This window comes from Podarcis tiliguerta, assembly GCF_965153285.1.
Source record: "Podarcis tiliguerta genome assembly, chromosome: 10".
Classification (NCBI taxonomy): domain Eukaryota; kingdom Metazoa; phylum Chordata; class Lepidosauria; order Squamata; family Lacertidae; genus Podarcis; species Podarcis tiliguerta.
In genome coordinates, this window is record NC_139543.1 from 51,952,319 (window position 1) to 51,970,219 (window position 17,901).

Genomic DNA, 17,901 nt, shown 5'->3' on the forward strand with positions numbered 1-17,901 from the left:
GTTCTTTAAAAAAATCACATGTTAGGGCCTAGGAAGAAACTTGCAATATTTTTCTAGATGTGGGCGACATTCACATTAATTTAAGGAACGGCTGTCTCTGATATTCTTTCCCCCCAAATTATGCCTTATTGTAGTAAGACACCAGAATGAAAATGGAATTTTTAAATATATGCGCTTAACCCTCAGTCTTTTAAAAATATGCCTTTACTTATTAACCAGCTATAGCCTTACTTGATTAACGTACTAGTCATATGACTTAAACCTTACAGTCTTAATTTTTAAAAACTAGCACCTGTTCTGGTGTATACTGAATTAGCACTCCGATCTTTCGTTGGAAAAGCATTGCTGTCTACCTCAGAGATAGAGAATCTGTTGTTGTTTTGGGCTACGACACTTCAACCTCCCTGACCTTTGCCATGCTGGCTGAGGCTGATGTGACTCTAAACATCTGGAAGGCCACATGTTCACACACCTGTTCTGCTTTATATGGGAAAATGGATCTTGCATACTGAAATTCTAAATAATTTTATTTTACTATGTGCTAGAGAGAGAATATAAGTGTGTGTCTGTCTCTCTGTGTGTGTGTGAATTCATTATACATTTAATCATGCCCATTAATTTCAGTGAGTCGAATCTGAGTAGGACTAAGCTTGGATGCAACCCTGTTGATACTACCGTAGCAAAACATCTTTCTTGGTCAGTGCTACCAGCCCTCGTGGAGGGATCTTTCAGTCCTTGTACAGAGCTATCGTTTTCAGCATTTCTCTCAATATCCCCCACAGAAGAAGAACATGCAAGATGGCGTCGGTGTTCAGGAGCGAAGAGATGTGCCTGTCGCAGCTTTTCCTACAGGTGGAGTCTGCCTATTGCTGCGTGGCAGAGCTTGGAGAGCTGGGCCTGGTTCAGTTCAGAGATGTGAGTAGACATGGGAACCTGCGGGGTGGGGAAGTGGTGTTGGTTGCACTCCCAAGAACCAGCAGCAAGGGTTAGAAGATTCTTCAGAAGGTTTTCTTGTACTCGGTGCCTTTTCTGTCACCATTCAGCCCCATGTAGAGTGGATTGCCAAAGTCTAGATGCGAGGTTACCAGATCGTGAACTGCTGTAGCCAGGCTATTCTGGTTCAGGAAGGGCCAAACTGGAAATAGGCTCTCCTGGCCACTGAGGCTACATGGACCTCCAGAGACAGCAGTGGCTCTAGGACATATGAACCTGTTTTTTCAGGGGCAACTCCATCTAGAGTTGTTTACCCAGTTTCTCCATCTTCTTGCGATTCAGCCTCAGTTTATTGGCCCTCATCCACCTCATTATGTCCTCTGGACACCAAAACACCTTTCTTGGGGCTCGTCCACACTTCCTGCTTTTCCTGTGCCTAGAAAGCATGGGTCCGAGAGCGGTCTTCAGTGCTGCATCAGAGCAAACAACAATCCAGACAAAACCCAGATTGCTGTTTGCTCTGAGTGAGCGCTAAAGAGCAGTTTTCGCTGGGGGAGAAGCAGTAGGACAAAATGTATGCTGCCAAGACCTGCCAAGGAAAATGAAGAATATATTTATGTACGCGACAACAGTGGCAAGAGTTTTAATAGCACAAGGATGGAAGAATGATGAAATCCCGACAAAAGAACAGTGGCAAGAGAAATTGATGTGGAATTGGCAAAACTGACGCACAAACTACGCAACAAGGATAACTATGACTTTAAAGAAGAATGGGAACCTTTTACAAAGTATCTAAAGAATCAACAAAATGAGTTGGACTCCTTGGCAGGTTTTGAATAAACATACACCAATTTATTTGTTAACATAATAGATAGATAGCTTAGAGATTCTTACACTTTTACAATATGCAGAGAACAATATGTGTTAATAAACCAGAAAGAGGAACTGAGGGAAGTTGTAGGGGGTAGGGAGGGAGGATATGTGGGGGTGGGAGGGAAAAATGAGGAAAAATATAATTGTTGAGATAATTTGTTATGTGAAAACTGTTAATAATTTTTTAAAAAATAAAATAAAAATAAATGTATGCTGTGTATGCAGTCAATTTAAATCCTCACAGGAGCGAGTTTAACAGAGTTGTCACTCACCAACACCAGTGGCAGTTCTGCCCATCTTGGCTGTGATGAAAGGCAGTCTCTGCCTGGAAGCACCTTGACCCCAGTTAATATATGGGGTGGGAGCAGAAGAGGTAAAAAGTCTGGACCAGAAGGACAGGGCAGCCTCTGCCACAGAATTCCTTCTCCTTTATTGGGATTGATAATGTCAGTGCTGGACTTTAGGCTCTCAAATTTCAGTGGCACCCTGTTCAGCGCTAAAATTCCTTCCCGCCTCACACGCTCTGTTCTACAGCATTATTTTGGCGCCCCCTGCAGAGCAGCGCCCAGTGGAAGTGCACTGGCTATGCTACCCTAAAACCACCTCTGCTTCAATCCATAGTGCCGAGGCGCTGTAAACAACTGCTTGCGGGATTTTGTACTCTGAAAGTTGTACTGTCTATGCGTATACAGATGGAAAGATTTCAAGAACGTTAAGATTTGTCTGTAAGATTGGTCCAGGGACAGCCAATCCTTTCAGATGAACTCTTTTAATTCATTTTGTTGTGGTTGGATTATTTTATTATTATTATTTTTTTGCAAATACGTACAAATCAAAACTTACAAACCTGAAAAAGAAAAAAGAAATTAAGGTTACAAAAAAAGAAGAAAAGAGAAAAAGAAAAGCAAAAAGAAAAACAGAAACATAAATAAATATCATACACTGATACTGTTAAATCTTAATAAAGAAAAAAGAAAACCATAAATAAAATGACATTAAGTTATTCATTATTAAACTAATACTTTACAGATCAAACACATATGTTTTAAGCAATTACCTCTTCTGTGTCATCCATTTTCCTAATAAACTGACATTTCTTAAATATTTCAAATTTTTGGGTGTTTTTTGTTCTTTGGTCTTCTGTCAGTCTCACAACAGTTCATTATTCCTAATTGAAACTAACTTATCTGTATTTCAATGCATCGCTCATTTTGGTATCAGGGAGTGTTTTTTTACTTTTGCAGGGTTACTAATTTTTATTATTAATATTTATTTAGCTGAATGCAAATGTGAACAGCTTCCAGCGAAAATTTGTGAATGAAGTCAGAAGATGCGAATCCCTGGAAAGGATCCTTCGTAAGTAGACTTGTAACTTTCTTCTTGTGCTGTTCTTCACTAAAATGAGCTGCGGAACAGGTTTCTGCTTTATAAAAAGAATAGTAACTTGGGGATGTAGCAGTGAAAGATGCTGGCTCTTTTTCTGAGAGGTTTTTTTTTAGCATGTTAAAAAAAAAAATTCCCCAGAAAGAGTGTTCAATTCCTGGTATCAGGGCATTTTCAGGACACTGTTCCCGCAGGTGGATGTGGTTTCAGACCTCTTTCACAATGGATTTGTTTTGTAATTTACTAAACAGGCCATTAGTGACCACTGGGCTATCTCTTCCCTTGACATGGCCCACAGCAGAGAGCCACCAACCTTTCTGAGCCCATTTTGGGCCCATTTGCAAATGGGAGAAGTTGTTATAGATATCCTACACAGACCCCAAACAAATAATAATAATAATAATAATAATAAATAAATGTTATTTATACCCCGCCCTCCCCGGCCAGAGCCGGGCTCAGGGTGGCTAACACCAGTAAAATTACAGTGAAAACATAATATAATGGGGGGGGGGCATTTAAAATAGAGGTTAAAATGCAATTTAAAATGCAGCCTCATTTTAAAAGTAGTCCATAGATCAAAACCATACGGGGAGGGAAACATAAGGGTCAGATTGAGTCCAAACCAAAGGCCAGGCAGAACAGCTCTGTCTTGCAGGCCCTTCAGAAAGATGTCAAGTCCTGCAGGGCCCTAGTCTCTTGGGACAGAGCGTTCCACCACGTCGGGGCCAGTACTGAAAAGGCCCTGGCCCTAGTTGAGACCAATCTAACCACCTTGTGACCTGGGACCTCCAAAATGTTGTCATTTGTGGACCTTAAGGTCCTCTGCGGGGCATACCAGGAGAGGCGGTCCCGTAGGTACGTGGGTCCTAGGCCACACCAAACACACACCACACCCTATTTTATTGGCTACAACTGAATGCTTCTTTTGAGCTTCATTTCAGAGGAGTGGGGAGGGACCTTCTGGGAGCCAAGGAAGACCTCTGGGGGTACATGCGCACCCGTGGGTACCATGTTGGCGACTCTTGATGCACTGTTTTACATTCAGGTGAAAATTAGATGGCACCTTTCTTTCGCGTTTGCTCACAGGCTTTCTGGAGAGTGAGATGGGGGATGATATAGTGCTTTTCAAGCCTGAAAAATGCCCAGAGACACCGCTACCTCGAGAAATGATCGACTTAGAGGTAAGCAGTTTGGGACTGGTACATGCATGTGCCAGTCATGTGCTGGAGAAGTGTTGTGTGTGGCATTGGCAGTTAACCCATTGTATATATTAGGAGAACCGTATACTTCTTAATAGAAATACACTGCAAGGAGTTGTATTTGTCCGTCTGAGTGGGGTGGGGTGGGGAGAAATCCAGAGTTAACAGTAGGGCAATGCTTTTGTTAGAAGCAGAAATAAACACGATGAAGCATTGTGATGAACTACATTAGCTAAAACGATGAATGGTGGCTGCAAATTCCTAGCGGATCTTGCAGCTAAGGCTGTTTTAGGCTCCAAAGTTCTCCTAATTTTCTTAACTCATTCAGGCCGTAATCCTAAAATCAGAATGGGGAAACTAGGGTTCTCCAGATAATGTTGGACCCAGCCTGCTCAGCTTTTTGTGACATTTTTGTTGCTCTTCCAAAAAAGGCATTCCCAGTGGCTTTCCATCATGAGAACATTATTGGATCATCAAGCTATAAAGTACTCTCTCTTATCTCTCCTATGTCTCTGGCATAATCTCTATTGATGTCTCGTATAATGAGAAATGAAAAGGGACCTATGTCTTTCCTCTACTCTGAGAGTAGCCAACTTGGTGCCTTCCATATGTTATCAGATTGTACCTCCCATTGTCTCTGACCATTGGCCATACTGGCTGGGGCTGATGGGAGTTGGAGTCCAACATTATCTAGAGAACCCTAGTTTCCCCATTCTGATTTTAGGATTGCAGCCTGAATGAGTTAAGAAAATTAGGAGAACTCTGGACCCTAAAACAGCCTGCGCGGCGAGATCTGCTAGAGATTCACCGTCACCATGCATCATTTTAGCTAATGTTGGTGAAAGGAAGATTTGTTGTGTTTCCTGTTACTTGTTTTAGTGTCTACACATATCTTGAGTAAGCCATGAATAATTCATTCCCGGGAACAGCGCTGAGATTTTAATATTCACAGCAAGATTGCCTAACATGCTGAGACGTATTTTGAAATGTTTACCGTGTAATAATCCGTCTTTATAGTGATCTGTTTTGTCAGCAGTGAGGTGCATGAAAGAATAATTGGGCATGCCTTTTGTTTTGCTCTGGGTATAAACAGGGAGTTTTGGAGAAACTGGAGGCTGAGCTGGAGGAGGCTAACAAGAATCTGCAGGCACTGAGGCAGAACTTTCTGGAACTCACTGAACTGAAACATCTCCTGAAGAAAACGCAGGACTTCTTTGAGGTGACGTGGTTTTCGAATACACTGTTGGCTTCTCGGAACATTCTAGTGGTTGGAAGCAACCTCTTAATTATTTGTTTGAAGCCCTGTGGGAAACCGTGGGCCTGTGGGCAGAATGTGGCCCACCAAGCCTCTCTCTGTGGCCCTCAGAACTCTCCCTAGCCACACACCCTTCCTAGTCACGCCCTCCTTGAATGTTTTCGCCTGGCTGGGATGCATCCTTGAACTCTGAAAATGCTTCTTGCTTGCTTGAGTGGAGGATAGAGAGAGTTGGGTGTATGCCACACTTAAATCCATTAAACCCCTCCATTTTTGCCACCATTGACATTTGGCCCCATGTCTCTGGCCACCATTGACATTTGGCCCCTGGAAGGCTGCTCAGTCAGGAATGTGGCCCTCAGATGGCTTAATATAGTAGATGTGATGTGCCCAAACAGAATTTTCCTGGCCACTATATGAACTTGGGATGAAAGAGCCCTAGCTCTCCATTTCAATGGTCCTGATTATTCTGCTGCTTAGCCTCCCCTAGTCAGTCAGCTGCCCTGCTCAGCTGGTGCCCTCTTGCTTGGGCTGAGAAATTGCCTGAAGCAACTAAGGAATTCTGGGATTTGCAGTTCTTGAGAAAATGCGTCACATACGGCAGCATAATCTCTATAATCTCTCAAACTCCCAAGTCTAGTTTTAATTGTCCTTTAAAAAATGCCTATGTGTAATAATAATAATAATAATAATAATAATAATAATAATTTATTATTATTTATACCCCGCCCATCTGGCTGAGTTTGCCCAGCCACTCTGGGCGGTTCCCAATCGAGTGTTAAAAACAATACAGCATTAAATATTAAAAACTTCCCTGAACAGGGCTGCCTTCAGATGTCTTTTAAAGATAGGATAGCTGCTTATTTCCTTCATATCTGAAGGGAGGGTGTTCCACAGGGTGGGCGCCACTACCGAGAAGGCCCTCTGTCTGGTTCCCTGTAGCCTCACTTCTTGCAATGAGGGAACCGCCAGTAGGCCCTCGGAGCTGGTTCTCAGTTTGATGAGGGTACATAGGCTTATATATTTAGAGATTCCCAGCCTGGCTGATACCTCACAGAACTACAGTTCCCAGGAAAGAACAAATGTCTGCTTAACTAGGTGACGTTCAACTCCAACTCCCATCATCCCTTGCCATTGACTATGCTGGCTGGGGCTGATGGGAGTTGGAGTTCAGCAAATATCTGGAGGACCACAGGTTCCCTACCTCTACTCTGATGGTCGCCATTTTGGTGACAGGTTCAGACACATTTTAAATGATATTTTAATTGGAACTGCCTTTCTGCCCACCTTAGCCTAATGTTTTTAGCCTTTCTAAAAAAAACCCCAAACTTTAGATTTTAAAAACCAAAAGATTGTGTGTAGTTGGTTTTTGCTTTTAAACATTGTATTCATGCGACGTCTGAATAGTTTTGTTCACATTTTTTTGTACCCTACCCTGGAATCTCATGTTGAAGTGAGGTTCATAAATATTTTAAATAATGATATATACATGAGCCTGGATAGCTCAGTTGGTTAGACCATGGTGCTGATAACACCAAGGTTGCAGGTTCGATCCCTGTGTGGACCAGCTGAATATTCCTGCATTGCAGGGGGTTGGACTAGATGATCCTCAGGGTCCCTTCCAACTCTACAGTTCTATGATTCTGTGATTCTGTGACTTTCTCATAAATCTTTCTGTTCCGTGAACTTTCAAATTAGACCTGTAGGATAAATTTAATTCCTGATTTCAGACGGAAACTAATTTGCCTGATGATTTCTTCAATGAAGACACCTCCGGGCTGTTGGAGTTAAGAAGCACACCTGCAGCCGTTGCTGCAAAACTGGGGTTAGTATCATTTCTGCTGATTTATGTTCTCGCAGAAAGCTCAATATGTGAAACTAAGTGAGGGAGTCAGGAAATCAGTCAGGAGGAGAAAGTCAGTGACACAGAGGAAAGGAACATGGTGGATCTACACACGGGGGGGGGGGGGACGTTATAAATAAGTCAGAAATTAAATTGTTACGGCAGACGAAAAAACCCTATGTAAAAACGCTATAGAAAGGTTTTGTGCTCTCCGACGCCATCTGGTGTTGCATGTTTATAATGCATTCGAATCACTTTTTTGACTAATGTAGCTGAGTTCCGCAGTTTGAGGGAATATAGGCTGGGAAAGGCACGTTTACAGTGGAACCTCTATTTGTGACCATAATCTGTTCCGGAGGTCCATCCGGAGGTCAAAACGGGTCTCTGGGAGAGGCGCCGTTGTGTGCAGGCGCAAGTGGCGATTGCCCGCTTCTGTGCATATGCGAACGGCGATCACCGTTCCTACGCATACGGCGGCAAACCCACCGGTTACTTCCAGGTTTGCCGCAGTCGTGACTTGGAATGACCATAAGAAGAGGTGGTGGTAAGTAGAGGTTTGACTGTATTCTGTAGCAACAGATTTTAGTTTAACACAACTCTGGACACTTCATCAGTTGAAGAGTATAGAATATTTTAGCTGATCAACCTGATCTAGTTGAATGGCTTGAGGAGGATTTTTCTTTGGTATTCCTAGTCCTAGATTAGTTGCAGAGGTGGAGCTTTGTTGCTAAGTTGCAAACCTACCTTGTGTTTTATATGTAGGGAGTAAATTGGGGAAGTATATTTAATCCTGAAGTCCCATGTTATGTGGGAAACTACCAAAGAAATGGCTGGCTGCTTGAATTTAAGAAGCATGGGGCTTGACTCACTCTCTAGCCAAAAGAGCCCCCAGCAGCGTTTAAAAACACAAGTTTATGCAGGGTTTGTGAAGCAAGGGACAATATAGGCTTTTAGACCTTTAAATACCCCATTTTTGACACTTACAACATGCCCCTGCATTGCACCTCCATCTCTACCCCTTTTTCCGTGAATAGACTACATACTTTAGTAAGTTTAAATACTTTACTTACATAATCGGGGGTCTCATTCATGCATCAGCCAACGCTGAAACACAGGCAATAACTTCAAGAGTACAAAACACAAATATGTGTAGTGCTTAGTGCAGAGAGGGTTGACTCGTGACATATCCCTTCTGTTTGTGTGACACGCAGATTCATAGCTGGCGTGATCAAAAGGGAAAGAATGGTGCCTTTTGAGCGTCTGCTGTGGAGAGCCTGCCGAGGAAATATCTATCTGAAGTTCAGCGAAATGGACACACCCCTGGAGGATCCTATCACTGTAGGTGGAGACGGTTTAAAAAACAAAACAACCAAAAATTTTTTTGTCACTTCTGCTGTTGTGTTTGGTATGCGCAGCGCCATTAAATTGCAAGCGTAGTATTTCGTCGGCTGCGACTATTTTAAAATTCCACTTGGGTTGCATTTATTTTCTCCAGAAAGAAGAGATGAAAAAGAATGTGTTCATTATCTTCTATCAAGGGGAGCAACTCAGACAGAAAATCAAGAAGATTTGTGAAGGGTAAGGGAAAATGTGCTGTTGAGAAAGCAGTGCTGGCTGTAACAGAGGTGTTTTTTCTATTGTGATAAACAAGAGATTGGGAAAGAACTAAGAATCCTGTGTGGAGTGGCATTTCCTGTTCCTTGAGGTGAACCACAAAATCCCTCCCCCATCCACCCCGCACCCCCGTATTCCACATACAGAAACCAACTGGAGCAACAGCACTTACTTTAGCACTGGGGTTGTGGGACAGCACCCTCCACCACACCTGAGGACAGCCAGATACTTAGTGGGGTGCGTTGCAGGCTGTGTAGCACATACAGCTTTTCCTTCCAACGCCTCCCTGCCTCACTCTGCCTAATGATAGGGCCGGTCGTGACTAAATAGATTCATCTCTCAAACCTTAGCATGAGGCAACCAGTCCTCTTTGCAAAACTGTACCTCCTGCCTTTATCACAAGGTCACCTACCTCATTTGTCTAATGGTAGGGCTGGCCAAGACTAAGGCCCTGCGCATACCCTGCTTTTTTAAACATGTTTCTTCCCCCAGAGAATCCCGAGAACTGTAGTTTTTAAGGCGTTGTAGCTCTGTGAAGTGCAAACTACAGTTCCTGGGAATGTTTGGGGTATTGTGTGTATGTTTTAAATGGGCATTAAATGTATGGTGTGTCCTCAGCCTTAATAAGCCCATCTTATCATTCCCTGAGCAGTAGGAAACCAATCCACAAGGCACCATCCTACTTCCTAGCTCTAGCAGTCATTTTCTTTTTTTCTTTTTTATAAAATACATTTTTATTGAAGAAATTTTAACATAATCAAACATTCAAATTGCATTTTACAGTTTCCATTAACCCCCCCCCCTCAACTTCTAGCAGTCATTTTCAATAACTTCTGACTCACCTTCAGGAAGAACTTGATGGTGCTACGAGCTGTTCGGCAGCACTGGGTCGGAAGGTGGTTGACTATCCTTCATTGGAGGTTTTTACCGTATTTTTCGCTCCATAAGACACACTTTTTTCCTCCTAAAAAGTAAGGGGAAATGTCTTTGCATCTTATGGAGCGAATGTGTGGTTGATCGCTGGCTCCCTTTCCGGCTCCGGCCCCTTGCCCAGGCCTCCATTGTTGAATGTTCTGCAGACGGAGGCCATTTGTTTCCCCAGCGACAAGTGACTGGCTGATTGGATTATCTGTCTGGAAACTGTAGAAATGGCTCCCTTTCCTTTCCTAAAGAAGCTGCAGAACTGTGAGTTGAACCCCATAAAAACAGGATTTTTTCCCTTTGCAAAGTAAGCTCAACAACTTTGAGCTGATCTTTAAAAAGGGCTTTTCCTCTTTGCAAAACAAGCTGCACAACTGTGAGCTGATCCCCCCAAAAATGGGGCTTTCCCCCTTTCCTCCTCTAAAAACTAGGTGTGTCTTATGGTCAGGTGCGTCTTCTGGAGCGAAAAATACGGTAAGCAGAGGTTGGGTGGCCCATCTGTCAAGGAGTCATTAACTGTGATTCCTGCATTGCTGGGGTTTGGAGTTGATGACCCTTCCAGCAGCACAATTGGTCAGAATCATGCCCAAACTGGGTGTGTGCTGCTGTAGTCTATTGGAGATTCTGGCACATTGTTTTTGACAAGATGCAAATACAAATAGCTAATAGGCATCTGAGACAGCAGTACAACTCCAGCAGTGCAAGAGCTTGCGCCTCTTGTTTTTACTGCAAGTTGTTTTTAATTAGTGTCATTGCTCTGCCAGTTTCATGCGTGGCAAATCCACACGCAGATCTATCAAAAAATATAAAGTGGAATAAAAAATAGTGGGTGGTACCTGCATCCTCCTCTCTTTAACTTGGAGGCGCTTGGATGATGCTGAACGCTTCAGCAGATCTATCCGCCTGAGAGGGGCTCCCCAGCGAATTCTCCTTGAGTTTTCTTCAGATCGCATGTGCCATTAGGGTAAAAGTGACATTCTGTATGCAAAAGGGCTGTTAGAAGATCAAAGCCAAGTTACTGTGATCGTGTGGGAAAAGTACCAAATCTGTGGGCTGCAGTAAAGAGGAATAATCTTTCAGGCACGATTTAAAAGTCTAATTTGAAGATGGGTTCAGAACTCAGAAGCATATGAAACGGAAATAAAAATGAAAAAGGGCTAGGAGGCTTGAGGCTTTCTTTTCTTTTTTAGAATATTTTGTTGGAGATCCCATTTCAGAGTTGAAATTGGAGCAAAGATTAATTATTCTTTCATAGCGCTTTCTGCCTAAAATCAAGGAGCAAAGTATTATTGACTTTGCCTTGTACTCTGGTTCATGCATATGCAAGGACTGTCTTGTAATCAGATGGTAGCTTGGCAAACAATAGGCGGCCCAGCCAGTCCGTGCATTATTGGAGAAAAAGATGTGGTACTTCAGGCAAGCTTATTATGGCTACTGTGTACTCGTGATTAAGGGATGGGGCTGAAATTTGATTAGATTTGCATTTTAACGCGAGCCTGCCTGATACGCACTTTAGAAACAGCACACGAATCGAAATGTAGCTATCCTTTGAAATTTATGCTTTTCCAATTTTTGCCGCACAGTTCGCCAGCCAGAAAAAGAATTGTGTGAAAAGTTAGGTATGTATTAGGAGAAAGTGTGCATCAGGGAAAATAACAAATTCATTTGATTTTGGGGAAATTGCTTGCAAATATATATATATATATATTAGGCAAAATGGCATATACAATGGGGAGAGATATGCACCAAAACTCTTGCAAAATTTTGTCAGGACTTAAAAAAAAGAAGCCCATGAATCGATGTGGAAATGAGGTGACCCAAACTTCAGATGGGGGGGGGGGGATGTGAAACTAATTGAAAATGAGCTTGACAGATTTGTTCATGCCTATTCATGCTTAAAACGCCTGGTCATGCTGTACCATTGAAATAATACTGTTTTGAGGAGGAAGGAACTTGGAGCATAATAATGTGTTACAGAGAATGTGAAGCTGCCACTGAAAACTATGCCACCCTGTGTGACCCAAGCCTTTGTTGTTTGGAATGGAAAGCACCTTTGCTGTAGTTCTGCATGGAATGAACATACAGAGAGAAGCCTGTTCCATTGCAGTTGTATCTCGGGTTACAGACGCTTCAGGTTACAGACTCCGCTAACCCAGAAATAATACATCGGGTTAAAAACTTTGCTTCAAGATGAGAACAGAAATTGCGTGGCAGCGGCGCTGCAGCAGTGGGAGGCCCCATTAGCTAAAGTGGTACCTCAGGTGAAGAACAGTTTCAGGTTAAGAATGGACCTCCAGAACGAATTAAGTTCTTAACCCGAGGTACCACTGTACACTGCAAAGGCTTCCCTTTCCTGACAAGGATCTGTTTGACTTCCTAGTGGTTCCATTAAGTGCTAGGCAGGCAGCAACTGTTTGAGAGGGACATAAACGCTGCCCCTTGTCTCACTAAGGCAAAGGTTTACATACCCTCCAACATTTCTCTGCTGAAAATTGGGACGTCCTATTCTTATTCTTATTCTTATACTCCACCCATCTGACTGGGTTGCCCCAACCACTCTGGGCAGCTTCCAACATATATAAAAACGTAATAAAACATTACACATTTTAAAAAACCTTTCTTATGCAGGTCTGCCTTCAGATGTCTTCTAAAAGGTGGTATCGTTACTTATCTCCTTGGGTCGGGGGTTGGATAATTGCATACCCTCCAGCATTTCTCCAGTGAAAATAGGGACATCCTAAGGAAAAACAGGACATTCTGAGATCAAATCATAAACTGCGATGGCTTCTGTAAATCTGGGACTGTCCCTGGAAAATAGGGACACTTGGAGGGTCTGGGTTTAGGCCACATTCACAAGATACCTCTTTAAACAGTCTTAACTTCCCCCAACGTATTCTGGCAGCTGTAGCTTGTTAAGGCTGCTGAGCAGCTTAACAATCAGAATCTCATCCCAGGGAACTGTGGTAATTGTAGCTCTGGGAGGAGAATAGGGACCTTCTAACAGCTCTCAGGACCCTTAACAAACTACAGCTCCCAGAATACTTTGAGGTAAGGTATGATGCTATCATGGTGCTTTAAATGAATGTGGCCTAAGTCCCTGACCCTGAGTGCACCAAGAATTATGCTTACTGTTGGCCACTAGCAGTCCAAGCACAGCCAAGTGAGTCCGTCACTCTTGTTTTCACCAAAGTCACCACAGAAGAATTGCTGTGATTACTAAGTAGCTTGATGGTGGCACCTGTTGGCTTATTATTATCATAATTATTGTTTTATCTATACCCAGCCCATCTGGCTGGGTTTCCCCAGCCACTCTGAGCGGCTTACAGCACATTAAAAATTGTAAAACATTAGACATTAAAAATTTCCTGACACAGGGCTGCCATCAGATGTCTTCTAAAAGTCAGATAGTTGTTTATTTTCCTTCACATTTGATGGGAGGGCGTTCCACAGGGCGGGCGCCACCACCAGGAAGGCCCTCTGCCTGGTTCCCTGTAACCTCACTTCTTGCAGTGAGGGAACCACCAGAAGGCCTTGTTTTCAGTATGTAACAAACACGGTTGTACAAGGATTGTCACTGGCTTGTTTGCTTCCCCCCCCCCAGGTTCCGTGCCACGGTGTACCCTTGCCCCGAGTCAGCTGGAGAACGCCGGGAGATGGCTGCTGGTGTGAACACAAGGATTGAGGATCTAAACACAGTAGGTCGCCTTGGGCCTCGTTCCTGTGACTTAGTGGTAGGCCAGGCCTGGGCAGGATTCTTCATGTATGTGTGTCCTCTGTTCTCAGGTTATCACCCAAACCGAGTCCCATCGGCAGGGGCTACTGAAGGAGGCGTCAGGGAACCTGTGGAGCTGGGGGATCAAGGCAAAGAAAATGAAGGCCATCTACCACGTCCTGAATTTGTGCAACATCGACGTCACCCAGCAGTGCGTCATTGCTGAGATCTGGTTCCCTGTGGTGGATGCAGGCGGTGTAAAAAGGGCTCTGCATAAGGGAATGGTAAGGGGCTCGGCCTGGAATTCTTTAGCTGATTTCCAGAGGGTCCTCACTAGTGTGCTCTGGGGGAATGGCTGAGGGATACAGCAAAAGATCGCTTTTCCGGCAAAAGATCCTATGTTTCATGCCTAGAATCTCCAGGTAGGTCTGATGAAGACCCTGAGAGATGCTGTCAGCCAGCACAGACAAAGCGAGGTGGACCACGGTCAATACAAGGCAGGTTCCTTTGCATCTAATTAAGTTGTTTACAAGGAGCACTTGGAAATTATCAAGGGTCTTTTTGGACCACTTAATGATGAGTAGACCAGGGCGATATCTGGTTTTCAGCATCATGATATATCACCATGCTTGCCGATCAGAAGGTCGGCGGTTCGAATCCCCACGACGGGGTGAGCTCCCATTGCTAGGTCCCAGCTCCTGCCAACGTAGCAGTTCAAAAGCACGTCAAAGTGCAAGTAGTACCTCTGGCGGGAAGGTAAATGGCGTTTCCATGCGCTGCTCTGGTTCGCCAGCAGCGGCTTAGTCATGCTGGCCACATGAACCGGAAGCTGTATGCCGGCTCCCTCGGCCTATAAAGTGAGATGAGCCTCTCAACCCCAGAGTCGGTCATGACTGGATCTAATGGTCAGGGGTCCCTTTACCTTTAAGCATCATGATAAACCAATATACAGTATATCACAATGTCTGAAATAAAGATGGAGCTGTGTAGAGGCATTGGCTGCCTTCACGGCTTTCCCCACATTGTGATTTCTGCATAGCGCGCACACATCATGATTCACGATAGATAGCCAGGTCAAAAACTATGAACCTGATGCGGCAATATGGGCTTCAAATCGGTTTGGGACGATATATCGCACAGCCTTAAGATGACATAGCAACTGTGGCAAGCAAATTCATTAATAGTCCTCCATGAATTTGTTGGATCCTCTTTCAAAGCCTCCCACGCGTGAAATAGCACAGGGATAGACCTGAGCCGAACATTAATGTTTCAGTTTTTGGGAAGGCGGCATCCCTATGTACCACAGGCAGGTCAGGTACACCCAGGGTGTTAGGAGGGGGACGCAATCTCACTTCCCTACCACATGCAGCCTCTAAGGCAGTCTTCATCAAGCAGGTGTTTCAGACTACACAGGTGTGCCGACTGTTTTGGATGGAACTGGTAGTCCCAAATATCTGGAGGGCACCAGCTTGGCGAAGACTTCCCTGAGCTCATCTGAACCAGCCCATGATTGCTGTATATTTTGCAGGTAGCATTCCATGGCACAAAAGTCTTTCTATGAAGTGGGAGAGAGCGGGGGGAAGGGTTGTTTCAGAAGAAGAAAACAGCTGTTGTCAGCTTCGCAATAGCTAATTTTGGAAACATCGGAAAACAAATGTCCCTGATGCTGGGGAAATGAAGCTCAAAATGGAATAATCTGCAGTATTTGCTGACAGTAGCCATTTCCTTTTTCTGGTCTCTGTGTGTGGTTTGTTTATTTATTTATTTATTGTGCGTACCATTTTAGTGCTGTCTGACCTTCACTCTGCTGCATAAGCTTCTATTTTTAATATATAAACTAGTGTTTGGGCCCGTTTGATGGATGTAGAGATCTTTGAGGTGGCATCTGAGATAAACTAGGGTGAAAGCGGGGGACAGTGTCTTAATGGATTCTGTCTTCATTTGTTCATTTAAATATTTTGCATTTTATTTTGTTGTTGTTGCGTCTAGCTATATTACCCACTTTTTACCTTCTGGATAAAATGAGTTTGGGACTCTTCAGAAATACCTGAAATACATAACTCTTCTGAGCAATGTTGCCTCCCTCCGTAATCCTAGGTCACATCAACACTACAGATCAGCCTAGTGGGTTTCCTGTACAAAGAAACCTGGAAAGCGAAGTTTAGCCAAAGCACCTGTGATGTGTGTCACAAACACATTGACATTCTGCTAAAGGGTTCGATTCCCTTGGCAGCTATAAAAAAACGCTATGAAAATGCTTGCGGGAGGGGTGGACGTTTTAAAGCTCACAATGGAAAATTCTGGTTTCGGCTCTACAGCACCATCTGGTGTCACAGTGTTAGAATGCATTTATAATGTTTTATTTTTACTAATGTAGCTGAGTCCTGGATTAGCTTTGCTGTAGGTATTTTATGTCATGGATATTTATCCAATTTTTGTTGCAGATGTTTATACATTTGTTTCATAAAATTTATACTGGACTTGATTGTTAAAAAACAAAACCACCACAACCCGTCAAAGTAGCTTACATAAATGAGAAAACAGTAAAATTATCCATAAAAAGATCTAATGACATTAATTTAAAACTTTCAGAAAATTAAAATAAACAATAAACTGAAAACAGATTAAAACACACATCAACTTTCAAAATATCTGGGTAAGGTAAAGGTAAAGGGACCCCTGACCGTTAGGTCCAGTCGTGACTGACTCTGGGGTTGCGGCACTCATCTCGCTTTATTGGCCTTGGGAGCCGGCGCACAGCTTCCGGGTCATGGGGCCACCATGACTAAGCCGCTTCTGGCGAACCAGAGCAGTGCACAGAATAGCCGTTTCCTTCCTGCCAGATCGGTACCTATTTATCTACTTGCACTTTGACGTGCTTTCGAACTGCTAGGTTGGCAGGAGCAGGGACCGAGCAACAGGAGCTCACCCCATCGCAGGGATTCGAACCGCCGACCTTCTGATCGGCAAGTCCTAGGCTCTGTGGTTTAACCTACAGTGCCACCTGCGTCCCTAAATATCTGGGTAGGCTTGTCTAAACGGAAATGTTTTTAGCAGGTACCCAAAAGAGTTGAGTGAAGGCATCTGCCTGATATCAATAGGCAGGGAATTCCAAAGTCTAGGTGCTCCCACACTAAAAAACAACAACACCTGAGTTCTTACAAATGCGGGACAGATATTATGTCTAGCAGTGCCAGTTCCGCAGATTGAAGTGGTTGAGTGAGCATAGGTGGGGTAGCAAAATCTCACAGGTAAGATCCTAATTGCCATCTATCTGATTGCAGGAACGTAGCGGCTCTACAATCAACCCAATCCTGACTGCGATACAGACCAAGATTTCTCCTCCTACCTTTAACAGGACCAATAAGTTCACTTTGGGTTTTCAGACTATTGTAGATGCCTATGGCGTGGGTAATTACAGGGAACTTAATCCAGGTAAATGGACTCTGTTCTATTTTTTTTTTGCTGTAGCTTGGTGGGTTTTTTTTAGGATTCAAGATTTGAAATGAAATGCAGGGTGCTTTTATTCCTCTGTCGGTTCCTATTACTTCAACTTAACCCAGGGCTGCTTGCCTGAAATGCAGCAACATTTGGGTTTCTATAGATTGAATGGGGGGTTTTTTTCAGAATGGGGGGGGCGGGGGAAGCAACATGGATATGTTCTGTTTATTGCAAGCCATTATTGTAAGGGGGTGAACAAAAAGCGCTGTCAGCAAGGCAAATGTTTGTTTACAGGGCATTCAGTGCAATCACCAGTGCCAGGTTTTCAGAACAGAATCTCACCAATCATCAATTATAATGAATTTTTGGTAATGAAAATTCCCATCCTCCTGCTTGCCCAAAAAGAGGCTTCACTGTGATGTATAACAGTGCCACCTGGTGATTCCAATTAGTTCTCATGGGCTAATTTATTTTATTTGCTGGAACCAGTACTCAAATTATGAATGAAATGTAACCCACAAGCTATGCTGCCTCTCTAATTTTGGGCAAATCCTGCACCCACCTGTAAGCTTTGAGACTGTTTTTTTTTTAAAAAAAAGGTGTCGTAATTCAATAATTCAATCACCAAATGCATTTGGCTTTTCCTCGCTGGCGTATGGTGAAATTGGCATTACCTCCAGGGAGCCTGGGAAACAGATTTCCCAGTGCCACCAAATGGGGCTCCCCA

The 17,901-nt window shown here is 43.6% G+C and overlaps 1 protein-coding gene across 1 annotated transcript in view; it reads left to right on the forward strand.

The window, feature by feature from the left end:
- ATP6V0A4 (ATPase H+ transporting V0 subunit a4) overlaps positions 1-17,901 on the forward strand; it is a gene marked incomplete at its 5' end in the record, with an annotated part of 34,202 nt that overhangs the window by 396 nt on the left and 15,905 nt on the right. The window contains 10 exons of the mRNA XM_083401448.1: positions 783-915; positions 3,084-3,162; positions 4,276-4,370; positions 5,482-5,607; positions 7,374-7,468; positions 8,698-8,824; positions 8,982-9,064; positions 13,623-13,716; positions 13,805-14,017; positions 17,018-17,168. Coding sequence (XP_083257574.1) covers positions 783-915; positions 3,084-3,162; positions 4,276-4,370; positions 5,482-5,607; positions 7,374-7,468; positions 8,698-8,824; positions 8,982-9,064; positions 13,623-13,716; positions 13,805-14,017; positions 17,018-17,168 — 1,196 coding nt within the window. The remainder of the gene's footprint in view (positions 1-782; positions 916-3,083; positions 3,163-4,275; positions 4,371-5,481; positions 5,608-7,373; positions 7,469-8,697; positions 8,825-8,981; positions 9,065-13,622; positions 13,717-13,804; positions 14,018-17,017; positions 17,169-17,901) is intronic.